Source organism: Pan troglodytes, chromosome 7, assembly GCF_028858775.2.
Source record: "Pan troglodytes isolate AG18354 chromosome 7, NHGRI_mPanTro3-v2.0_pri, whole genome shotgun sequence".
In the NCBI taxonomy this organism is placed as follows: Eukaryota; Metazoa; Chordata; class Mammalia; order Primates; family Hominidae; genus Pan; species Pan troglodytes.
In genome coordinates, this window is record NC_072405.2 from 71830141 (window position 1) to 71855793 (window position 25653).

The 25653-nt window shown below is 36.7% G+C and overlaps 1 protein-coding gene across 4 annotated transcripts in view; it reads left to right on the forward strand.

Moving 5' to 3' along the window:
• YTHDF3 (YTH N6-methyladenosine RNA binding protein F3) overlaps positions 1-24964 on the forward strand; it is a 42988-nt gene extending 18024 nt beyond the window's left edge. For all 4 annotated transcript variants that reach the window (XM_016959517.4, XM_016959516.4, XM_016959518.4 and 1 more), the window contains one exon: positions 21862-24964. In XM_016959517.4, coding sequence (XP_016815006.1) covers positions 21862-21885 — 24 coding nt within the window. In that variant the 3' untranslated portion in view covers positions 21886-24964. The remainder of the gene's footprint in view (positions 1-21861) is intronic.
• Positions 24965-25653: the final 689 nt, after the last annotated feature.

Here is a 25653-nt window from a genome sequence, read left to right on the forward strand (position 1 = left end):
GAAGGTATCTATGTGTGTCCTATATGAACCATTTCTTCTTTCCTTTCCCAAGGTAACTCACGCTGAGTTAGCCTCTTGCTCATTCTTCATACTCCCTAGATGATAAAGGCCATTGGGCCTCAGTGTTTATCATCAAAGCTGAATGAATTTTGGCATTTGTAACTAAACAGACTTCATGAACTAACCAGGGGCTCTAATCATTAATATTATTAATCATACTAACATAGGAGAAAATATATTTAGAGTTTGAAACAAACAACTTTTTTTTTGAGATGACATCTTGCTGTGTTGCCCAGGCTGGAGTGCAGTGGCTATTCACAGGTGCAGTTATGGCGTATAGCCTCAAGTTCCTGGCCCCAAGCAATCCTCCTGCCTTAGACTCCCAAGTAGCTGGGACTACAGACCTGTACCACTGAACCTGGCACTTAAAACAAGTTTTTATTTATTTATATTTTATATATTATTTAATTTTTTTTCAGACAGGGTCTCTCTTGTCCCGGCAGGAGTGTACTGGCGTGAACATGGCTCACTGCAGCCTTGATCTGCTGGGCTCAAGTGATCCTCCTACCTCAGCTTCCCGAGTAGCTGGGACTACGGTCACACACCACCACGCCTGGCTAATTTTTGTATTTATTGTAGATAGAGGGTTTCACCATGTTGCCCGGGCTGGTCTCCTGAGCTCAAAGGATCTGCCCCTACCCCTCTGCCTCCCAAAATGTTGGGATTACAGTCCTGAGTCACTGCACCCAGCTGAAACAACTTTTAAATAAATGTTTTACTCTAATTTTGTGTTTATAAGAAATTACATATATATATATATATATTTTTTTTTTTTTTTTCTTTTGTGAGATGGAGTCTCTTTCTGTCGCCCAGGCTGGAGTGCAGTGGAGTGGTCTTGGCTCACTGCAACGTCCGCCTCCCGGATTCAAGTGATTCTCTTGCCTCAGCCTCCCGAGTAGCTGGGATTACAGGCGCACGCCACCATGCCTGGCAAATTTTTGTATTTTTAATAGAGACGAGTTTCACCATGTTGGCCAGGCTGGTCTTGAACTGCTGACCTCGTGATCCGTGCGCCTCGGCCTCCCAAAGTGCTGGGATTACAGGCATGAGCCACTGTGCCTGGCAAAATATGTTTTTAAAACATAAAACTCTTGAAGTATTTTTATAATTTTTATACTTAAAGCACTTGTACAAAATAGAGGCTTTGCAGAATTTGATTCCTAATTCTGTTATATACCCTCTGTAAGATTGAGGGAGACATTCCTGAAATAAAACATGCTGTTTATCCTTGTATTATATTGGCCAGAATATTTTTATTTTTATTTTTTAAAAATATCCTATTGAGTGGCCCATATGGGGATTAGCCCCCCAAATATTGGCCAGACTTTGATCACAGGGCCACAAGAGTCAGTTCAACTAGGGAAAGTTTTCTCTTCCAAACTGTAACATAAAATTGGGGTCCTATTTTTAGGTGGAAAGAGAAAATGGATGGGCTTTTCTATAGGGGATACATTTAAATTTCTTTTGAAACTTAGTAGGGGTAAAGTTAGAAGCTCCTCCAGTAAATAATGCTTATTACTATGGAAAGCATGTTCTTATGGAATGCTTGTTCCTATATAGAAATTAAGATAAAGAGGTAACTTAATTTAACTCTATGTAAAATCAGTGATTGTTTCTGTGTGTGAAGCTGAGTATCTTGTCTTTGTGGTTGTGTGCAGCACAGGGAAGTGCTTCAACATTCCTCGGAGGGAAGGTGTTGGAATAATGACCCTAGAGCAGTAGTTTCCAAACCTTAAGTCACATAAGTGTTAATTGGGGTGTTTATTGAAATTGCAGATTCTCGAGACCCATCCCTTGGTATATTTGATAAAGGAACTTGCAGTGTACTTTTTAAGTATAAACATTCCAGGTGATTCTGGTGCTAGTTATTGATTGCTGTGTTGGATTGTTGGAAACTTTGCTTTGGAGTAATTAATACAAATGACTTTAAGGCTCTGCTGAACCTTTTAGATGGGTTGCTGAATATAATTGTGTTTTCTCCCACTTAAATATGAGAAATGAGAGAAATGGGATCAAAAGTAGCTACTGAGTCTTTCAGTTTAGCAGTTAAGTAAAGTGGTCATATTGTAACTGCCATTACAAGTAGCGCATCAGGAGAAATGATTTGAGGTATGAAAGGTGGGATGCAAGTTAAGACTTCATTTTTAGATTGTGCTGATTTTAAGATACCTTTGAGAAATATAGGCAGCAAAATCTCTGATTAGGCAGTTAGATGTCCGAGTCACAGATTTGGGGACCTTTTGTTCTTAAACAGTTTAATAGCATGGAAGTGGGATGAGATTACTTAGGACAAAGGATACATGGCAAGGAAATACCAACTTTTCTTTCGCCCACCACTGAGGAGATAATCACCCTTCTGTGTCTTTTTTTTTTTTTCTACCAAACTTGAAAATTTAATCCTAGTTTTGTTATAATGTATTTAGTATGTTAATATTATGTAGTTGTTTCAGGAAATTTTTAATGACAGGTATATATTGTAGCTGTATTATGATATATATTGTAGCCATATACACAACAGTGATTTAAACTTTAATATTACCCTTATATTGTTTCATTGTTTTGTTAAATAAAGTTTATCCTAAAGCCGCCTCCTTACATATTTTAAGTCCAGCCTAAAGGTTTTTCTGTACATGGCGAACTATAACAAGTGGAGGTATAAACAGACCGCAGCCTACTCTTGTGCCAGTGACCAAATTTTGGCTGAATCAAATGTAGCCAACTGTTCAAATAAGGCAAATACCAACCTGTAACCAATCCAGCTGTTTATCTCACTTCCGTTTTCTGTATATCACTTTTCCTTTTTCTGTCTATAAAACTTCCACCACAGGGCTGTGCTTGAATGTCAGAGCCTACTCTGGCTGGCTCTGTGATTCATGAATCACATTCATTGCTCAGTTAATCTCCTTTAAATTTAATTCAGCTGAAGTTTTTCTTTTGTCACGTTGCTGCCACCCTTTTTAATGCCTAACCCACCTTTGACAGCTCTATTTTGAACCTTGTTTAACTTATTATTTATTAGCAAGCCTTTAGATCCATAAAATGTCTTTGGTCAGAATATGTAAGCAACCATTTAGCTGGGTATAGAATTCTTTCTAGTCAACAGCCTTTTCACTTAAAGTACTATGTATAAGCCTTGCTTTACAGTTATGTGGTTTTATATTATGGAAAATTCTGAGGCCAGCCTACATTTTTTGTTTGTAAATAGCTGTTTTTTTGGTGTGTGCACAAAATATTTTTCTTTATTTTTACATTATGAATGTAAATGTGAAAACGTGTACGATATGAATATTGTTTTCTGTAATCCTTTGTCTGCAGGCCACTTTTTTCTATTAATGTCAACAAATATGTTGAATCTTTGCCCTTGAGTTCTGTTGGTTCTTTATTCTTTTTCTCTTCATTTGGAGGATTTGAATTTTCCTGCTCACATATTTTTCATGTGTATTTTATTTGTGCTGTTTCTGTGATTTGTGAGGTTTTGCATTCTTCACTGATAGTATTTGTTTGCTTCTATTATCACATTCAGCTCCCCCTCTTAACTCTGTTTTCTTAATGGAATCCCTTGATCCTAGAATTCATCTTGATTTTGTTGAGCACAAGGGACTGTGTTTAAAACTTATGTCTGCTTTCTGTACTTACTGTTTTTAGAAACTTTATATCTTTTTTCTTCTAAAAAAAAATTAAATATAATAAAATTGTAAATTTCCTTGACCAGCCAGTTTATAGTCAAGCCCTCTCTCTCCCTCTCATTACTGAACCACTGATTGGTTGTTTGTCCCTATAAGACGTTTTCCATATTGTCATAATTGAAATTATGTACTATATGCTCTTTTAAGACGTTTATCTTTCACTCAGCGTGGTATCTTTGCAATTCATCTATGTCGTTGTATAACTCAATTCTTTGTTCCTTTTTATTACTAGGTAGTTTTCTATTACATGGATGGATGACCATTGTGTCTATTCCATTCATCCTTTGAAGGATATTTGGGATGTTTTCCTTTTGGGGGTAATGTAAATAAGGCTCCTATAAGAATTTGTGTATACTTAAAATATGTATATTTTTAAATCATACAATAAAATTCACTTTTGGGGGGGGCGTACAGCTCTGTGAATTTTAACATATGTAGATTTGTGTAACCACCCTATCAGTTAGGATACAGAACAGTTTCGTCATCCCCCAAACCCTCCCTTATATACTAGCCTTTTGTTTTTCCATGCTTCCCCCATGCCTAAGCCCTGACAGCCACTCATCTGGACTCATAATTTTGTAATCTCCTTTGTGGTTGTGGTGGCTTCAGGACTGTCTTTGGGCTTTTTGTGTTTAGTCATTGAACCAGTAAGAGAATCATTGAGTTCAGTTATTTGTCTCAGAATGGGTACTTTTACCCTCCCCACCCCATTTCTTTCATTGCTGGATGCTAGTTGCGTATACCTTTCTCTTTGCAAATGTGGAGATGGGAGAGTCATGCTGTAAATTGATTTTACCAGTTACGTGATTGACCAGCCTGTGGAGATTTAAAAGGGAAAGCCAGTATAATGGGTTGTGCTAGGTATTTGACTGTCCCTTAAGTTTGAAACCACTGTGTTAGGAACCAGTTTTCCTTGCTTGTTAGCTGGTTAGCATATAGGGTACCATGTGTTTTTGTCCAGTTTTCTTCCTGGTACTTTTAGCCTTGTGTAGGCACAATTTGTATTTTCATTTGTTGATTTTCTCTTTGATATGCTTGTGCTTGCATTTGGACTTCCCAGCATAACTGCTTTCAAATACTTTGGTCATTTTAGTGCTGAAGGAAGGATGTGCTGCCTGTCTATTCTAGGTCCTTCACTTCATTGAAAAGAACAAATTAGTGGTATTTTGCTAGGATTTTCTTTACTACTTATGCCTTTTTTTTTTTTTTTAAATAAAAGTAGTTGTAAGTCGTTATTAGTGTCTGGTTTTAATATGGCCTTATCTGTCATGTATTTAGCTGGAATTTCTCAAAGCTTCTGGTATGTGGATGTACTATATCCCCAAGTGAATATCTTGGAAACCTTGGGTAAAGGTTGGGTTTCTTAAACTCAACCTTGGGGGAGGCAGCACTAATTGCAAAAGACTGCTACATTTGATTAGATTAAAATCTGTCCATCAAAAGATGCTTTAAAGAAAGTTTAAGAGGCCTGGCTGGGCATGGTGGCTCACATCTGTAATCCCAACACTTTGGGAGGGAGGCCCAGGCGCACGGATTGCTTGAGGTCAGGTGTTTGATACCAGCCTGGCCAACATGGTGAAACTCTGTCTCTACTAAAAATACAAAAGTTAGCCAGGCATGGTGGTGCATGCCTGTAGTCCCAGCTACTCAGGAGGCTGAGACAGGAGAATTGGTTGAATCAGGGAGGTGGATTGCAGTAAGCCAGGATTGCACCACTCCACTCCAGCCTGGGTGACAGAGCTAGAATCCGTCCAAAAAAAAAAAAAAAAAAAGCAGCAGCAGCCATGTTTCTTAAAAGACTAAAAGAAATTTGAACTTAACTGACTAAAGATTTTTATCAAGAGTATATAAGCTAGTGTGGTGGTGCATGCCTGTATTCACAGCTACCCAGGAGGCTGAGGCAGAAGGATTGCTTCATCCCAGGAGTTTGAGACCAGCCTGAGTAGCACAATGAGAGCCCATCTCTAAAATAAACGAATATATTTTTAAAAGAATATATATAGAAATTCTGTGAATTAATTTAAGAAAAGATAACCAATAGAAAAATAGTCAAAGATGTGAGTAGGCATTTAATGAGAGGAAAAACATGTAGCTAATAAGAATATAAAGGCTTACTAAAAATGAGGGAATACGAGTCAGGACTACAGTGAGAATATTTTATATCCATTCATTTGGCAAAATTAAGAAGTTTGACAGTATCAAGTATTGGAAAGATTGTAGATCAACAAGACCTCTTATACAGTTGTAAATGAGAATCTAAATTGATAAATCTACTTCAAGAAGCAGTTTTGTATTTTCCTGTAAAGTTGAAGATAATCTACCTTATAATTCAGCAGTTGTTTTCTGGGATACATACCTAATAGAAACTTTCATGTATAAGAATGTTAGGAGCAATCAATAGTTTTTTTTTTTTTTTTTTTTTTCAAAAAAATGGCAGCAGTTCAAATGTCCATCATTAGGAAAATGGCCAAATATATTGGTGCCCGAGACAGTATAACAGAATAAACTGTAGTTACATGCGAAAGTATTGGTAACTATACTTTTGCTTCATCTTTTTGGTTGTAAATAAACTTTTTGGGGGAGGCCGGGCATGGTGGCTCACGCCTGTAATCCCAGCATTTCGGGAGGCCGATGCGGGAGGATCACCTGAGATCAGGAGTTCGAGATCAGCCTGGCTAACATGTTGAAACCCCTTTTCTACTAAAAATACAAAAAATTAGCTGGGCGTGGTGGCGCATGCCTGTAATCCCATCTACTCGGGAGACTGAGGCAGGAGAATCACTTGAACAACCCGGTAGGCGGAGGTTGCAGTGAGGCGAGTTCGTGCTATTGCACTCCAGCTTGGGCAACAAGAGCGAAACTCTGTCTCAAAAAAAAAATAAAAGTAAAAAGAAAAAATAAATTTTGGGGGGAATAAGAATATGTGAAACATTCATACCTTTTATCCAGATTCACTTATTATTAACATGCTTCCCCATCTGCTTTATGGTTCTTTTGAACCACTTGAGATAACTTTCCCCCAAAAAACTATAGTGTTTTTTTCCTATAGGAAAGAATAAGGGTATTATCTTGCATAACCACAATATTCTGTCAGATGATCCATGGAATTGCTTATTGCTTTCTTCTAGTAGCGAATCCAGTCTAGGATCAGGTAAAGGATCTAACTTGGTTACAACAATTTTGAATAGTAAGTTTAGAAGGGTTATACTAACCTGCTTTCCCCAAGTTTGGGGAGATTTTAACTAAAATTTACATTGAGGTCTATAGTTACCGTATCTTTCTTTCATTTCCTTCCTATGTTCATGTTTTTCTTTAAATTCTTGAGCCTGATTATGACAACAAACAAGGACTTTAAAAACCTAATTTCATCTCTTGTCATTGCTAGATGTTTTTTATTGACTGATTATTTTGGCAACAGGAGTTCCTCGGCTTGCCTTGCCAGCCAACAAGGCTCTTCCTGTGGAGGAGCCAACCTGTCATATCCTGTCTGCTTATATAAAACTTGGAATGTCAGGCCCTCTGTTTTAGAGTGAAGGGTATTGGTGAAGTTTCAAATTGTCGGAGAAATCCATGCTAGTTAGTATTTGTATTATATTTGAAAACATAATTTTGATATATTTGAGTAAAATCAAGCTTGATGTATGAATAACCAATACCCCATTAAAAGAAGTAGTAATTCCAGGAGTGGAAGATAATTAAAAATACAAAACAAAATTGTGATTTGTGTTGTTAGGAAGGATTCCTGTGTAAAAAGAACAGAAAACCAGAAAGTGTTATTGGAAATTAGAAACATAATTATCAGAATTTAAAAATCTGAGTAACCAGATTAATAAAATGTCATGTTTTAGATCCAGTTGATGATCTGAAACTTCAGATTAAAGAAAAATTTCAAATGTGCAGCAATAGAGATGAAAATACAGAATGGGAAAGATGTGATGGAAAGAGAGGTGCTCCAGTATTTCTCTGAAAGAGTGTTAAAAGAATACAGGAAACAATAATCAAAAGGAGGAATGATTAACAAAAACAGATAAATATTTTCAGATGGAATGGGAGAAATACATGAGCCCAGGAGTTCAAGACTACCCTGGGCAACATAGTGAGACCCTGTATTTACGTGTGTGTGTGTGTGTGTGACCCTGGGCAACATAGACCCTGTATTTACGTGTGTGTGTGCGTGCGTGCGTGCGTGTGTCAGGGTCTCACTCCCATTGCCCAGGCTGGAGTGCAGTGGTGTGATCATAAGTTCACTGCAGCCTCGACTTCCCAGGCTCAGGTGATTCTTCCACCTCAGTCTCCCAAGTACCTGTGACTACAGGCATGCGCCACCATGCCCATCTAATTTTTCTTTGTTTAGTAGAGACAGGATTTTGTCATGTCGCCCAGGTTGGTTTAGAACTTACAGACTCAAGCGCTCTGCCCGCCTCAGCCTCTCGAAGTTCTGGGATTACAGGCATGAATCACCACACCTGGCCTTTACAAAAAATTTAAAAATTAGCCAAGTGTGGTGGCAAGTGCCAGTATTCCCAGCTACTTGGGAGGCTGAGTTTGGAGTACTGCTTGATCCTGGGAAGTTGAGGCTGCAGTTAGCCGTGATTGTGCCACTGAACTCCAGCTTGGGCGACAGAAGTCTGCCTCTTAAAAAAAAAAAAAAAATTAAAGGCTGGGCTTGGTGGCTCAATGCCTGTAATCACAGCATTTTCGGAGGCTGAGGCGGGAGGATCACTTGAGGTCAGGAGTTTGAGACCAGCGTGGCCAACATGGTGAAATGCTGTCTCTACTAAAAATACAAAAATTAGCGAGGCGTGCTGACAGGCACTTGTAATCCCAGCTCCTCGGGAGGCTGAGGTAGGAGAATCACTTGAAACCAGGAGGCGGAAGTTGCAGTGAGCCAAGATTGCGCCACTGCACTCCATCCTGGGCGACAGAGCAAGACTCCGTCTCAAAAAAAAGGGAAAAGAATAAAAAAGGACAAAGACAAAATCTTAAAAGCTTCCTGAATAAAAGACAAATTACCTACAAAGAAAGGAGAATCAGACTGTCATCAGAATTCTATAACCCTGGATACTGAAATTTAAAATCTTATTTTTGGGTTGAGAGGAGTGGAGAGGAGTGGTTTATGGAATTATACCTGTAAAGATGAGTGTTTAATTATATCAGTGAGGTGGGTTGGAGGGTCGGGGGAGTAAAAGAAATGTAGACTTAAAAGAGCTTAGCCACGTACTGTTCATGAAACCATACTTAAAGTGTTTCAGCAGAATGAAAAAGAATTCAAGAAAGAACAACAACCCATAGCACCTGGTTATACTAGAACAAATATCTCTCAGCAGGGACCCTATGTGCATTTTATGTCACACAGGTTGGCATTGTTTATAGAGGATCAGAACTTTTGGCCATCTCATCCTGCCTACTTAATTGGCATTATGGTCCTTCACGCCTGACAGCGTGGGCCCTTGGTTGGGAACCACTGACCTTGGAGAATTGAAGGAAGCTAAAAAGAAATAAAATTTCTAGATAGCCTTTGTCATATTGGAAGATAACCGCTGAAAGAGCAGGCTTTGCTCTCTGCTGAATCCCTAGCACCTAGAAAAATGCTTAGCACACAGTAGGTTTTAAGTAGACATTTGTTAAAATTGGAAATGCTTTGAAGAATCTCTTCCCATTTGCAAAGTATGAATGTGTAGAATTTTTTCTTCTTTATAGGTGTAATCGCTGTTACTTGATCATTGAAGTTATATAAAATGCTGTCTATTGGTTTTTTTCATTTGTAGAAATGGACAGTAGGATATAAAAGATTTAATTATATTTAGAACAAAATGTTATGAGATGGAATGGGAAGAGTTTAAGGAAGATTAAATCACTTATTGTCTAATCTTTTTGACAGTAACATAATTGTTTAAAGATATATCAAGAACGGTACCTTAAGCATATTGTTTCAAATCATAAGCACAGCCACTGGAATAATTAAAAATAGCGTGGCTTGTAGTACGGGAGAGGAGAAGAGAAGTGGGATATACCATATTCAATGTGATATGGTAAATTACTCATGTACAATGGGAATCGATAGCATCTGAATTGATAAGCAATTTTTGTATTAGTATGCTATTTAAATTTATAATGGCAACCCCTCAGAGGAACTGAATAATAGAAGGGAAAAGAAAAAGAACTAATAAAAATCCTGAGTATATTTGTCCAGTATAAATTCAAATAGTCTGCATAGCAGTAGAATCTACTTTTGACTATTGAGGTGATTCTTTCTTTTGAAATTTTTCCATTGTTGTAGTGAATGTGAGTCATTTAAATCCCCCTGTATTCCTTCATTCTTGTAAATCTTCATTAATCAGGAAACATAATCCAAGACTATTTTTGGTTCAGTTGCTTTTTTAATTCCACATAGGAATAATTAAGAGTTTTCAATTGCCTATAACATTGAGATAAACTTTCAAATCATGGCATTACCTGTTCCTCCAGAAAGAGATGGAGCCCTGCAGTTTATGCAGAAATAAGCAAGGCATAATTATAATAAAATCTCTAGAATTTTCTGTGTATTTTAGTTCTTTATGCTGTTACATAGTTGACCATTTCTTTGTTTTCTCTTCTTTCTTTTCTTTTCTTTTTCTTTTCCTTTCCTTTCTCCTTTCCTTTCCTTTTCCCTCCCCACTCCCCCACCTTCCCTTCCCTTTCTTTTCTTTCCAGAGCCTTGCTCTGTTGCCCAGGCTGGAGTGCAGTGGCACAATCTGGGCTCACTGCAGTCTCCACCTTCGGGATTCAAACGATTCTCATGCCTCAGCCTCCCGAGTAGCCAGGACTACAGGTGTGCGCCACCATGCCTGGCTAATTTTTGTATTTTTAGTAGAGATGGGGTTTCACCATGTTGGCCAGGCTGGTCTCAAACTCCTGACCTCAGGTCATCTGCCCACCTCTGCCTTCCAAAGTGCTGGGATTACAGACTTGAGCCACCGTGCCTGGCCAAGTTGGGCATTTCTGAAGATTTAAGTTTTAGTGCCTGATACATTTTTTTTCATATTTGGAATAACTTTAAGATGAGATGATGTTAGGTCTATCTCAGAGTACTCAACTTTGTGTTAACATAGAAGAAATTACTTCAAAAATAGTTATACTTATGACAACAGCAAACATTTCCCTGGCAGTTTTTAGTAACGTGGATTGAAGTGTATTCTATTACCCTTTGGTAAATTTTTCTGTGGTTGTAGTTCTCTGTTGATGAAAAAGTTTATTATAATTAACAGAAACAAATTTAATATATAAAATCTACTTTTGTAAAATTTGAAGAATGTTTTTCTAGAATGTAAAGTTGGGCCCAGGATGTAACACATTTGATACAATAAACTTTTATGTAACATATTTAATTAAATAATGTAACATATTTGATTAAATAATTCCTTGATAAAAACATTGAGTGGTATTTTGAATAGTCAAGATGATTGAGTTTTTACTGCAGTATTACTCTATTCTGAACTTGGTAAATATTTTTTATGAGTTAGAATTGGAAAGGGGGTGCTTCAATTAACATATTGATTTGTTTTTATTTTTTCTCAGATTATTAATAGTGGTTATGTTCCAATGCTGATAACTTTATCAAGTTAATCATAGATCTTTGGGAGATACCTCTTCCATACTATAATTGTGAGGTGATTAAATTGGACAGAATTTCATTTATAGTCATTTCTTGGTATATACAGGGGATTATTCCAGGACCCCCGCAAATACCAAATCTGCACATACTCAAGTTCTGCAGTCGCTTCTGCCTCCATATAGGCATGTTTTACATCCCTTGAATACTGCATTTTTTTATCTCTTTCGTTGAAATAATTCGTTGTAAGTGGACTCCTGCAGTTCACACCAGTGTTGTTGAAGGGTCAGCTGTGTTTCATTTATCTTTTTCTTCAGCAAATACATGATAACTTGAGTAGCAATATAATTAACCTTAGGTGAATATGAAATATCTTATGTTTCCAGAAATAAATTATTGAATTATTCCTGTTTAATAGTTTATTTTAAATGTGACATTCAGTTTCTTAATTTAAGGTATGTGTGTCCAAGGAAAGAATATTTTTTCATGAATGAAGAGCTGTAGTTACCGAAGATAAGAGTTATTCTTCCATAAGGGTCATTTGAGGTGCTTAACTGACTTTACCTGTTCCTTGGAATGGCTTAAACATTTTTTTTTTAATTTATAAAAATCTGCTGGGTATTTTACCCTACTCATACATGAATACTGTTGAAGTTAGGGAAAGATATCACAGCTCCATTCTCTGTACTTTGGCCTTTGTTGTATTAAATGAGTAGGGATAGTGTTTGGTCTGTTGTGAATTGCTGTCTCAGTTATTTACGACTGTCTAATAGATTTCTCCAAAACTCATTGGCTTAAAACATACAGTTTACAGTTTTTGCATGTCAGAAATCTGGGCACAGCTTGTCTGGGTCCTCAGCTTTAGGGCCTCTCACAAGGCTGCAGTCAAGGCAGGGCTTGAGGTCTCATTGTGAATACTCTGCTGGTGAAAAATCTGCATCCAAACTCATGTTTGTTGGCAGAATTCAGTTTCTCAAGCGTTGTTGGACTAAGAGCCTCAGTTCCTGTTGGCTGTATGCCAGAGGCTGCCTATACTGTGTTCCTTGCCACATGGGACTTTCCCACAGGAGGCTTGCTTCATCAAAGTGAGCAAGCTGAGAGGGCAATAGAATAAGCTGAGGAGGCAGTAGCTACCAGGACAGAAGTCACAGTCTTTTGTAACTTAATTACAGAAGTGACACTCTGTCGCCTCGGCTGAATTTTTTTTAAATTTTTAAATTTCTTTTAATTTTATTGTTATTTTTAAATGTAATTTTTAAATTTCTTTCATTTTTCTTTTCTTTTTTTTCTTTTTTCTTTTCCTTATTCTTTAATTTGAGATACTGGGGATTGAACATCTGCTGAATTCTGTTGATTAGAAGCAATTCACTCGTTGGGTCCAGGCCATACTCAGGGGAGGGGATTTATAAGGGTGTGAATACCTGAATGCAGAGACCATTGTGGTATTGCCTGCCACAACTCTTTTGAACCTTTTTATGGGTGGACCATATGGTTATATCAAATCATGGTACCTGATTTGAATTTATGGTGGTCTGGCAGTGTTTGTTATGATTATCAGGTTTTCAAATTTTTATTTGTAAACTGAAAAATTAGATTAAAGCCTTATTCAATTTAAAACATGTTATCTTTATTTCTAGCAAATACAATTTTGATTGGGAGTTTCAGAGTGTCAAGGTGAATTTTTAAGATGGGCCTTGAATGATAATATGTAGGATTACATAATAAAGTCAAGACAGGCATTCAGAGCCTAGGGTATTGTGATATGTTGAAGTAATCGAAAATAGCTAAAACTTAGGGAGGGGAGGCAGTACAGAAAAAGAGATAAAGTTGGAAAGATGAATCACAAGTCGAAGAAATTGTTATTCAGCAGGCATTTTTGAACATGCTAGACACTTAAGGGATAGAGCTCATTAAGAAAATTTCTGTCTTCAAGGAGCTAAAGTCTGATAGTATTGAGGAATCATTTTTAAAGTTTTTAAGCAAGGAAGTTACATACAAATTAGATATGTTGAAGTGTCACTTTAGAAATATCTAAGCCTTCAATCAAACAAGGATTGCAAAAAGTAAGAGAAATATCTAAGCCATTGCATGTGTTTATACAGAGATTTACAGCTAGGTGTGGCTCATGCCTGTGATCCCAGGAATTTGGAAAAGTGAGGCGGGAGGATTGCTCGAGGCCAGGAGTTCGAGACCACGCTGGCCAACATAGACCCTGTCTCTATATTTAGAATAAAAAATAAATAAATAAAAATTTACTTTGTGTTTTCAATTACATGGGAAATTATGTGAATGCCAGTAAAACCTTTATTTTACTACTATTTCTTCATTCCGTTAACAGTTAACATATGCATAAAATTGTACTTACTGTTGGTCTCTAGTTAATAAATATAATTTACCAGATGTTGAGTTAATCATTTTCATTGTAGAGAATCCTCACCAAACTTTACATTGCACTCCAATTTCTGAGTGAAATTGACTTCACTGTTGGTGGCAGAAAGTTCTGAATTTATTGAAAGGTGATTCAACTCTGGTATTGTCTGCATTTGACGCGCTTGATATACTTTGTGCTGAATTAGAAATAACTTGAGGGAATTAAAAAAGCATAGTGAAAATCTACAATTAGAGAACTAGGCTATAAAAGCTATTAGTGAATAATTCTGCATGTGAAAGACAGTCTAGAATATAATAATTATTTTTATTTTATCGAAAAGAGCCCAAAGTTTGGCATCCCAAATAGAATTGCATATGCATTCCTTTGCTTGGCTTTAAGAGCCTCTGTTACCAGGTCTTTTTTCCTGAGATTTCTCCCAGCACACATCTTGTATTCTAATCAACCTATGCCACCATATATTTAGATCCTGCATGTTCTTTTCTTAACTGTGTTCCCTCATTCAACAGATAAATAATAAAGGGTACCGTAAGCCACCAAAGATAAATGACCCTTTTTAGAACTCAGTCTACTTAGGAAGCCAAATGTTTATTTCCTTTCTGGATAATTTTGCAATGCTAGAGCCTCATTAAAATGTAAATGTAAGTTTAAGAAATCTGAAGAGTGGATTTCCAAAACAGAACCTCTCCATCCCCAAAACATAATGATTGTTCTTTCCCCTGATAACTATATAGTTTTGAAATTAGTTTTACAGTACAGAATTGGTTTGTTTCCTTTACAGTTTTGTCTTTTGCTTTTTTAATGCCAAAGGATCCGTCCTTTTCTTGGGACAGTGCATGCTAGAAGCTTATCTAAGTATTATTAGCACTTTAAAGGTGGACATATGTGCAGGCTTTTGAGCAGCTGGGGTTTTATCCATCTGTTACTGCCCTTGTTCTACTCTTTTTTTTTTTTTTGAGATGGAGTCTTGCTCTTGTTGCCCAGACTGGAGTGCAATGGCACGATCTTGGCTCACTGCAACCTCCGCCTCCTGGGTTTAAGCGATTCTCCTGTCCCAGCCTCCCAAGTAGCTGAGATTACAAGTGCCCGCCACCACACCCAGCTAATTTTTTGTATTTTTAGTAGAGACGGGGTTTTGACATGTTTGTCAGGCTGGTCTCAAACCTCTGACCTCAGGTGAGCCACCCGCCTGAGCTTCCCAAAGTGCTGGGATTACAGGCATGAGGCACCGCACCTGGCCCTTGTTCTACTCTTTAGCATGAATTTTTTTAGACCTATCAGCCACCTATGCAGATTTCATTCCTGGTAAGTCATTAATTTTCCTAAAGAATTGAATCTATTAGATGTTTTAATTTCATTCTTCGTTTATGAACATCGTCTTTTCTTGAAACATGCACACTGTGTTTTTTATTCTTTTCTTAATTTTAAAATACAGTCTGCTGGGCACGGTGGCTCGTGCCTGTAATCCTATCACTAAGGGAGGCCAAGGCACGCGGATCACCTGAGGTCAGGAGTTTGGGACCAGCGTGGCCATCATGGTGAAAACCCATCTCTACTAAAAATACAAAAATTAGCTGAGCATGGTGGCAGACGCCTGTGATCCCAGCTACTGGAGAGGCTTGAGGCACGAGAATCGCTTGAACCTGGGAGGCAGAGGTTGCAGTGAGCCGAGATTGTGCCACCACACTCCAGCCTGGGTGACAAGAGTGAAACTCTGTCCCAAAAAAAAAAAAAAAAAAATGCAGTCTGATATATTCCCTGGCTTTAAACTTTTGGGTGAAATTTCAGTAACACTTTTATCCTCATAAACAATAAGGATAAGCAGGACAACCATTAAAATAGTAATACCTTATAGAATATATATACACACACATATATATTTCTGCAATATGGTATTTGTTATTTGGTAGTTGTATGCAAGTTATAGTTTACTAAATTTAGTGATTTTTAAAAAACTTTATTTTGAAATAATTTTATATTTACAGAAATGTTTCAGAGATTACAGGGAATTTCTGTATATTCGTTATTCATTTTCCCTAATATTAACACATAATCATCGTACATTTATTTAAACTAAGAAATGAACATTGGTACAATATTGTTAACTAAATTACAGAGATTTTCCCAGTTTTCTCACTAATGTCTTTTTCAAGATCTAGTCTGGACACTAACGTTGCATTTAGTTGTCATGTCTCCTTACTCTCTAAGCTGTTACAGTTTTTCCGTCTTGCTTTGTTTCCCATTACATTTTTAAAGAGTACTTGTCAGGTATTTTGTAAGATATCCCTCAATTTCGGTTTGGCTTATCCTTTCTCATGATTAGACTGGGGGTTATGGATTTTTGAGAAGTATACCACAGAAGTGATGTATCCTCTTCGTCTCATCTTATATCTTATTACTAGTGATCTTAACTTCGATTGCTTAAAGTGGTGTCTGCTAGGTTTCTCCACCATAAAATGTTGTTATTCTCTTTGTGTACTCTGTTCCTAGAGGCAAGTCATGCACTGTGCAGCCCACACTTGAGGAAATCAAGCCCCACCTACCGCAAAGAGGAATATCAAAGACTTTGTGACATTTTTTGTTGTTTGTCACCCTTCTGTTTGTTCTTTTTTCTTCTACTGGAATATTCATTTTTGTCTTGGATCTATCCTCTCATTTTTTTTTCTTTGTGCTTTCCATTTCTTTATTCTTGCTCTGTGATGTGAGATATTTCTTGGATTTAATATTCTACTCCACAAATGAGGCAGCGACCATTTCTCCCTTAATTAATCTACTGATTTGTTCAATTTGAAAATCAAGATTCTTAGCTACAAATTTTTTTGTGTGTTTGTTGCTTTTTTTTTTTTTTTTTGAGACGGAGTTTTGCTCTTGTTGCCCAGGCTGGAGTGCAGTGGCGTGATCTCGGGTCACCGCACCCTCCACCTCCTGGGTTCAAGCGATTTTCCTGCCTCGGCCTTCCCAGTAACTGGGATTACAGGCATGCGCCACCACGCCGAGCTAATTTTGTATTATTTAGTAGAGACGGGGTTTCTCCATGTTGGTCAGGATGGTCTCGAACTCCTCACCTCAGGTGATCCGCCCACCTTGGCCTCCCAAAGTGTTGGGCTTACAGGCATGAGCCACCGCGCACCTGGCTTGTTTGTTGCATTTCATAGCAAGTGTCTGATTGCTTCTTTTTTCAGATGTTCACTGCCTTCTTCGGCAGTTCTGTTTTATTGTTATTTATGTTCTCTGTTTATTCTTCTTTTCCTTTTGAATGCTATGGCCTTTTAGATACACAGTGACTTTTTCCTTTGTGGCTCATTTAGGCTCAGATCTGGTTACTGAAATATTGCTAATGGTGATAAATCTACCGAAGATTACAAGGAAAATAAGTCATTTATCTGTCTTGTCTTGTTAAGGGCATGCGGTAGGCTCCTCTTAGGACATTGAAGAAAGTCTTGGTTTTCAGCCTGTTTCCTAGTTTGAAGACTAGGGGTCTTAGCTCATTTGTTAACCTCTGTGAAAAAGACAGGAGTTGGCAGTAAACTTCCTTCTGGGCTCATTTCCATATGACAAATTCCAGTCTTTGCTCTAGGATCCTTGCTGGTGTCCATTGTATTTGCTTAGTTCACGGTGGGGAAGAAGCCCTGTACTACTCAGTTTTTCCTCAAGAGATTCAGCCCTCAAATTTCAGAATCTGTCTAAAGCATCTTTTTCTAAACTATAACTAGGGGCTTAGTCCTTCTCCGGGTGTATGGGATCATGGCTATTTTTGTGTAATTCAGGTTTCCTTTATCCTCAAGTTACTTTCCAACAACATACCAGTACATGTAATTATGATGTTAACTATACAGTACCTCATTTTATAATAACATCAAAAGTTAATGATATCACTGATAGCTCATCATTTCTTTCTTTTTCTTTCTTTCTTTTTTTTTTTTTTGAGATGGGGTCTGGCTCTCTTGCCCTGGCTGGAGTGCAGTGGTGCAATCTTGGCTCACTGCAACCTTCACCTTGTGGGTTCAAGCAATTCTCCTGCTTCATCCTCCTGAGTGGCTGGGATTACAGGTGTATGCCACCATGCCTGGCTGATTTTTGTATTTTTAATAAAGACAGGGTTTCCCCATGTTGGCCAGGTGGTTCTTGAATTCCTGACCTCAGGTGATCCACCTGCCTTGGCCTCTCTAAGTGCTGGTATTACAGGCGTGAGCCACTGCACCCGGTCGCTCATCATTTCTTAGTCTCACACTTCTAGTGGTCTGTAGCTGATAGTATGCCCATAGATATTGTGTTAAAATATTTTAATAGTAACACTGTCAGGCACAGTCCATCTTGCTAATATAAATGTGGGGTTTTTTTGGTCTTAAAGCAGAAGTTCTTAAAAAATGGATCATTAACTTTTGGAGGATTTGTGTTCTGTTGATGGACTTTTTACCATGCACTGTGGACTTTCAAATTTGTATTCCATCTGGACCCTTTTCTCCTGTCTGCTAACTCATGTATCCAGTTGCCTATTTGACATCTTTATTTAGTTGTCTCATAAGCAGCCTAAATTTAGTGTAACTCCTGTTTTGTTTTGTTTTTTGAGACGGAGTTTCGCTCTTGTTGTCCAGGCTGGAGTGCAATGGCGCAATCTTGGCTCACTGCAACCCTCTGCCTCCTGGGTTCAAGTGATTCTCCTGCCTCATCCTCCTGAGTAGCTGGGATTACAGACATGTGCCACCATAGCCAGCTAATTTTGTGTTTTCAGTAGAGACGGGGTTTGTCAGGCTGGTCTTGAACCCCCGACCTCAGGTGATCCGCCTGCCTCAGCCTCCCAAAGTGCTGGGATTACAGGTGTGAGCCACAGTGCCTGGCTGTAACTCCTGTTCTTTTGCCTGCTCCAAACTTCATTCATCTTAGTAGGGGAGAGGGTATGATACCACTCTCCTTTCAGTTGCTTAGGCCAAAAGTTCTGGGCTCATCCTTGATACTTTTTTCTAACCCCTTACCTAATCCATCAGCAGTAAGTCTTGTTGGCTTTGCTTTCAAATATATACTGAATCCAGGCACTTCTTAGTAACTCTACTAAAGTTACTAATTAAAGTTGTCTTTATGATTTAAATTTTTTGTCTTTAACATTCAGATTTATTGGCATATTAGCATGATTAACATTTTCATTTACTAATAATACTAATAAGTGTTCATGATATCTAGACTTCATTTTTTAAAAATCAGTAATTTCAGAGACTTTTCTATTGTTTTTTTTTCCCTCTAAAACTTCAGCTTTTAATTTTGTTTCTCTTTTCTAATTTCCATTATGATGTTTTGGAGACTGTTAGAACCGTGTTTTAGAAATTCCAAACATGGGTTTTTTTCCTTGTTATCTGTTTTGTTTCCAAAATTGATGTCAGGAAATGTGATCTGTATACTAATTCTTTGACATTTACTAAGATTCACTTGATAGTTGCTCATTGTATACCTTGGTAAAATATGTACCTTGTAATTATTTGTCTCAGTTTTCTGTATTCTGTATACTTAATCTGTATTTTTGCTAATGTGTAAATGTGTTAAGTTCTCCTGCTCTCTTAAAAATTCGTCAGCTTCTCCTTGTACTTGACAACTTACTAATATATTTAAAATTGTAGTTTTAGTTTAGTATTGTTACAGCTTTTCAAAAACTGTTATGTAGCATGTTGTGACCATTGTGTCTCCAACAGTGGTTTTGACTTTAAGTCCACTGTCTGATATTAGTATAGTTGTATGAGTCTTCATTTGCTTTGTGTTATTGTATGTCTCTATTAGTCTTAACTTCTTTTTCCTTAAGTTTTAGGTTTATTTCTTATAAATTATGTATAATGGGATTTTAAAGTTTCCTTTGCCGGTATCTGGTGGTTTCATTGATGGGCCTACATTTATTGTGACTCCTAGTTTAAATGTGTAAATGATACAAATGTTTATTTCTGCCCTCTTATTTTGTGCTTTCTAATCTAGATTTTTTCAAACTCATTCTTTTTCTGTCCTTTTGGGGTATTTTCTTTATTCTCCCCTTGTCCATTGAGTTGGAAGTTATGCATTATATATATAGACGTATTATCTATGTAATCTATATATTTTAGTGATTCATTTAAAGTACATAGTTGATTACAATTCAAACTGAAACAACATAACATGTGGTCCTCATTGTTACAACCGATCATCTCACTGGCATTAAACTACTCTTTGTCTGACTTATCCTTAAGAAGAGTTGCATTTTTTTCCTGTAGTTTCTAGGGCTCTTCATGGAGTTGAGAAATTTCTCTAATTTTTGATCACTTATTTTATGGGGAGAATGAGCAGATTGCCCTTACATCTTTTTACTTAATTTCTCTATGTATTTTGTATCTAGCTTATTAGAGTGTGCTTCCAAATTTCTCATCCAAAGCTATTTATTTCCTTTAGCAGTGAATTAAACTTTATGTTTGAACTGGTTTGTGAAAAGTTGCAGGACCTTTGTAAAATTAAACTACAGCTTCATGGTACAAATCCTTGTTTTATCTTTTCTTCCTTTGCTGATATTGTGGGATTTTTGTTTTGTTTACTCTCTTGAAATGTACTTAATCTAGCTAGCTCTGTTTTTGTTATTTGAGTCTTCCATTTCAATGTACCTCACCGATACTCGTTAGTCTATGAAATAGTTTCATTTATAGTTATGTAGTAGGACATTTCTTTTGTTAGCTTTATGTATGAAATAATGCTCTTCAAGTTCCAGGAATGTATTAAAATAAAAAAGAAAGGACTTTTAGTAACAAAGAGAACTGAGGTTCTCTTTGAAATTTACAATGCAGTTTTTAGGTGGTGTCACAGAGGATGGAAAACTAAATTGACCACTTGCAAAATATGATTTATATTTGTTACAGAACATGTTTTACTCATGCAAAAATAAAATGAGAGTAGCAAAAGCAAAGTGAGAGTCTTTTAATGTGTTAAACACCAGTGGTTTTCAAAGTGCAGTGTCTGGACCAGCAGTCCAGAACCACCTGTGAACTTGTTAGAAATTCAGATTCTTAGGCTCCACGTCAGACCTCTGGGGCCCAGACATGCCATCCAGGTAGGTGACTCTGATACTTGTTTTAGAACCACTAAGTTACACATTAAAACAAGGTTGTACAAACTACTTGATGTGTTCAGTTGATAGGCATGTACAATGCTAGTCATTTTTTTCATCAGAAGTGTTACAGATAAATACTTGATTTCTAATAAACATTGTTTAACTCAGTTTAACTTTTGTTCAAGTAGTTTTTGCTTTTTAAGATAGGAATTATAATTTTTCTCCCAATTATGTTATAAGCCAGCATTTGACTGAATTTGTCTAACACTCATCTTTTTTGTTGTTGTTGTTGTTGTTGAGTTGGAGTTTTGCTCTTGTTGCCCAGCCTGGAGTGCAATGGTGCGATCTTGGCTCATGGCAACCTCCACCTCCTGGGTTCAAGCGATTTTCCTGCTTCAGCCTCCCCAGTAGCTGGGATTACAGGCATCCGCCACCACGCCCAGCTAATTTTTGTATTTTTAGTAGAGACGGGGTTTCATCATGTTGGTCAGGCTGATCTCAAACTCCTGACCTCAGTTGATCCACCTGTCTCGGCCTCCCAAAGTGCTGGGATTACAGGCATGAGCCACTGCGCCCGGCCTCATCTTACTTTTTAATGTGAAAAGTTATCGTGTGCTGAAAGAGAGTGTAAGATACTCTCTTTGTGATTTAAAGTTTTTTTTATTAATCTGAAATCTTCATTGAATGCAATTGTACTGCAATTTAATGTAACTTTTAACCTTTTTCTCCTGCCCCTACCTCAGCCAATAGCTTTTAGTCTGTTTGACACCTCAAGATCAAAAACTCTTTGAAAGGACTGAAAAGATGTTATTATATTCTCATCATAAACAAACAGTAGGGATGTGGAGAGGATCTATACTCTCCTGAAATAGGTCTTTGTGTTTGAGAGTTCTTTATGTAAAATGTTTTGTGGTAATAATCTCACTATGGTATATAGAAGTAATTATCAATTGTTTTTAATTACTTGAATTAGTACTTGAACTTTATATGGAGATGATTTACATTATATGTGCATATAGTTTAAATCTTTAAATAATGAGAGTTTTTCATTGTAATTCTTTTTGTGTGTGTGTTTTTTTTTCAGGAGAGAAATAGAAACAAACAATAACCGTACGAAGATGTCCTGTTAAATTTACAACACTAACGATGTAGACTCTGGAAATGCCTAATAAGTCAAAGAAGACGTATTAAAGCTTTTTTCTGCTTAAGGTGACATCTTTGAACACTTTAACACAAAGTTGACTCTTCTCGTAATGGTTTTCATCAGCGCATCTGCCCTTATACTCTTCACCAAACACACTTGAGAACTGTAACTTCGTCAAGCACTTTCTGTCCTGAAGCTTTTACCAGTATCTGCTGTCTTTTGTAATTATGCATCCTAGCTAAGGCACAGAAGACTGAATGAATGCAAGGATTCATTAACTCTTTGAATTTGTTAAATACTAACAGTTAACCATTAGAAGTGGTTCAATGATGTAAGAGTCACACTGCTTCAACTTTTTCTTTGTTGTAGTTTTTAAATTGTCGATTTTTAGCTATTTGACAGATTAAAAGCAAAATAATCATGCCATATTTAGTCCTGGAGTTCAAGTCTAAATGTTGATGTGAAAAATTATTGTAGTAAACTTTTAATATGGCAAAGCAACCTTAAGCTCTATTTTAGCCAAATGAAACATAATCTGAAATTATATTAGAACATTTCCCTTGTCTTCAAACTGTTTGGTGTAACAGAATATTGATATGCAGCTTGGTGGATTTCACCAGTTAATGCACATTCTTCTTCCCTCCTCCCCCCATTAATATGTATACTGAAAAATGTGCATTTGTCTGAGGAATTATTTTGTTTGCTACCACTTAATGAATCTCAAAATTTTGAGTAAATGTACCTCAGTCTAATCAGACTTTTTATGACCTTTATAACTACATTTAAAACCCTTAATTCCTATTTCTGGGTGTTTGCGAGCCTGATTGCTATCATGAAGTAAAAATTTATTACTCTAGGTATTCACTAGCTAAATAAACATAGTTCTTGTTTAGCAAGCATATGTTGTTCCTCAGCTCTTTTCTCCAGCTTTTGCAGTGTCCTGGCATCCTTAAAATACTTTGAAAATATGGCCTTGATCCATGGATTAAATCAGTATCTAAGTGAATGTGTTGATGTTTTATTGATCAGATCTATATAAGTGGGAATACAGCATATATCTGGATATTCTTATAGTTATCTTTTTAACATCTTATTTTTTTCATTAATTACATATCAACATTAATTTTGTATCTTGAAGCAAATTGATTTTGTATAATTAAATGTGTCAAGCATCTGTATTAATTGATTTGATGGCATAAGGTTATGAAAATAATGTACTGCCCCATGTATTACTGTTCCAAAAGGAGAAAGCTATGTAGAAAGATACATTAAGGGTGAAAATAGCAATACAGTAGATTTGAATACCTTGATGTTTTGCATTACTTCATTTATGTTTACATCATGTTTAGAAATGTTTTCATTTACTGTGGTCTTTGGTCACTTCAGCTCAAAGACCTAGTGATGGATATTTCTTTGAGGCTTTCATTTATATAATTTTATTTTGTAAAATGTTTTTTTTAAATGTGCAAATACTGTATTCAAGTGAAAAAAATACAGTATTTGTAGATAACCATAGCTACTACACAGTTCTTCGGTAGTCCCAGTGTAGTTATATCAGTGTTTACTGAAGGGAACATCAAAATATTAATGGTATATTATAAAATAAAGACTTTCTTAAAGGAAAATTGCACCTATTTTACCTTTTTAAGAGTAAGCCATGAAATCTTGTAACATGTCTCTTAACTATTTATAATGAAAAGTGGCATTTGGGTATAGTCACCACAGCAATGTTCTACATCCCTAAGATTATCTAGGTAGGACATGTCAAAGATGACTGTTGTCATTCTGGAGGTCCTATTAGAGAATATTATAAAAGGGTGACCTTGTAGGAAGGATCTGAGTCCTCCCCTGAGGTTCTCTTTTTCTTGGTGCTTTATTAGCAACTCTGGATATTTTTATAAAACTAGTTACATTATAAACGGTTTCAAACATGTTTAATTTACATTAGGTTTTTATGTAAGAGTGTCATGGAAGCACTCAGCGAGCAGGCTGATTGCAATAGACTCAGACATGTGAATAAATGTAATTGAGAGTCTATTCATGGTGAGGAGTACATCCCAGTGCCTTTAACCTGGATTTCTAATCTTAAGTGAAATGGGTGCAGCATTCCTTTGGAAAAAAAAAATCTTTTTATTTTCAAGTGATAATTTTGTGTTTTTCTCATATAAGTTTTCTCCAGAGCACCCACCTTCTCTTCCTTCTTGGTCTGTCATTATATTGCAAAATATTTTTCCTCTAAATGAAATTATCACAGGTTGTCTCAAGCACAACCAACTGAATGTCTCTTAACTGTGGGGACCAAAAGGGAGAGAGCCTGGGGTCTACAAGAGGAGACACATCATCAAATGTTTGAATGATCACAAATTAAGACATTATCAGCCCAGTAAATTTCTCGCTTAATGTTTTTCCAAGTTCTGGCTTGAATATTTCTTATTAAAGCTATCTTATGTGGGTATTTTATTTTGAAAGGTATTATAGTTTGTATATTTAACAGTAAGGAGGAAACTGTAACCAAAATTAGTATTTCTCTATACGTATTGGTACTTGAAGATTCCTTTCAAAAGAAATCCAGCGTTTTCCTAATTTTAGTACTTAATTTCTCTTTTTAATTTAAGTGATCTTTCTAATTCGAAAGCTGTGTTCTTTTTGAATACCATGCATGGGGGTTAAGCTGATGTTAAAACAGTTTGCAATAAAAAAAATGAATCAGCTTAAGTCATTTAATCATTTCAAGTGCATTCTGCATCCTTTAAAAATAAGTTTAAGAAATTTAAGAGAATTGTGTTTTCATTAAGTTTTGCATATCTTTTGTTATGCCATGTAAATTCCCTTTTTCGTATGATTAAAGGAAGGTTATGATAAAATGATTAGTTCATTTACATTCACTTGTAGCAATTACATGAGAATTTGAATTTTGTCGTGTTTGGGTTTGTTCATTCCTGTGAATGATGGTACAGTTAGGTGAGATTTTCTGTTATGGTACCCAAACTCACCATTTGGTCCTCTTTAATCTTTGAGGGTTTCAATAAAAATTGTTCACTCATATCTGTGTTCTTTCCATTTTATCTTCATGAATATGTATTGCTTGCCAGAAAACGTAACATTTTTGCCTACTCTGTTATGGATTTCCTGATTGACATATCTTTCACGTACAAATAGATTATATCACTCCTTCTAGTTGACTTTAAATTAAATAGAGCAGTTAATCAGAGGGAGGGTAACAGTTTACCTTATTTTTTATCCATTCCAAGGAGCTTATTGACTTACATGCTTTTAATACTAAGTTAGAACAAAAGAGAAAGAGAAGGCCTGTTTGTTTTCTGTAGCAGGAGGAAATAGTGGCAGCAGCTAATAATCCTAATCCCCCACTCTTGGTACCAAGGAATGTTTTTCTGACATTGTCTGCATTACCTCTTGGGATTGATAGTTTATGTGGATAGGATCATGGCGACTCTGGGTGATGCAGTGATTATTGCTGGGCTCTCTATCTAAGGTATTTGTTCAGATAGGAAAATTACAGAATTGTTTTGTGTTGTCAAAACCAGCAGGCTACATATAACACTACTGGCCTGTGACGCGGGCACAAGCTTAAAGAATCACTCCAGGTGCCTACACTGCAGCAGCATCAGAATCCTCCCTTTTACTACTGGTCATCTAGAGAGAGCAAGGGTGTATGGCTCATCAGCATATTAAAATTGAGGCTAGTCAGTCATAGTTGGGGCCTAATTTGGC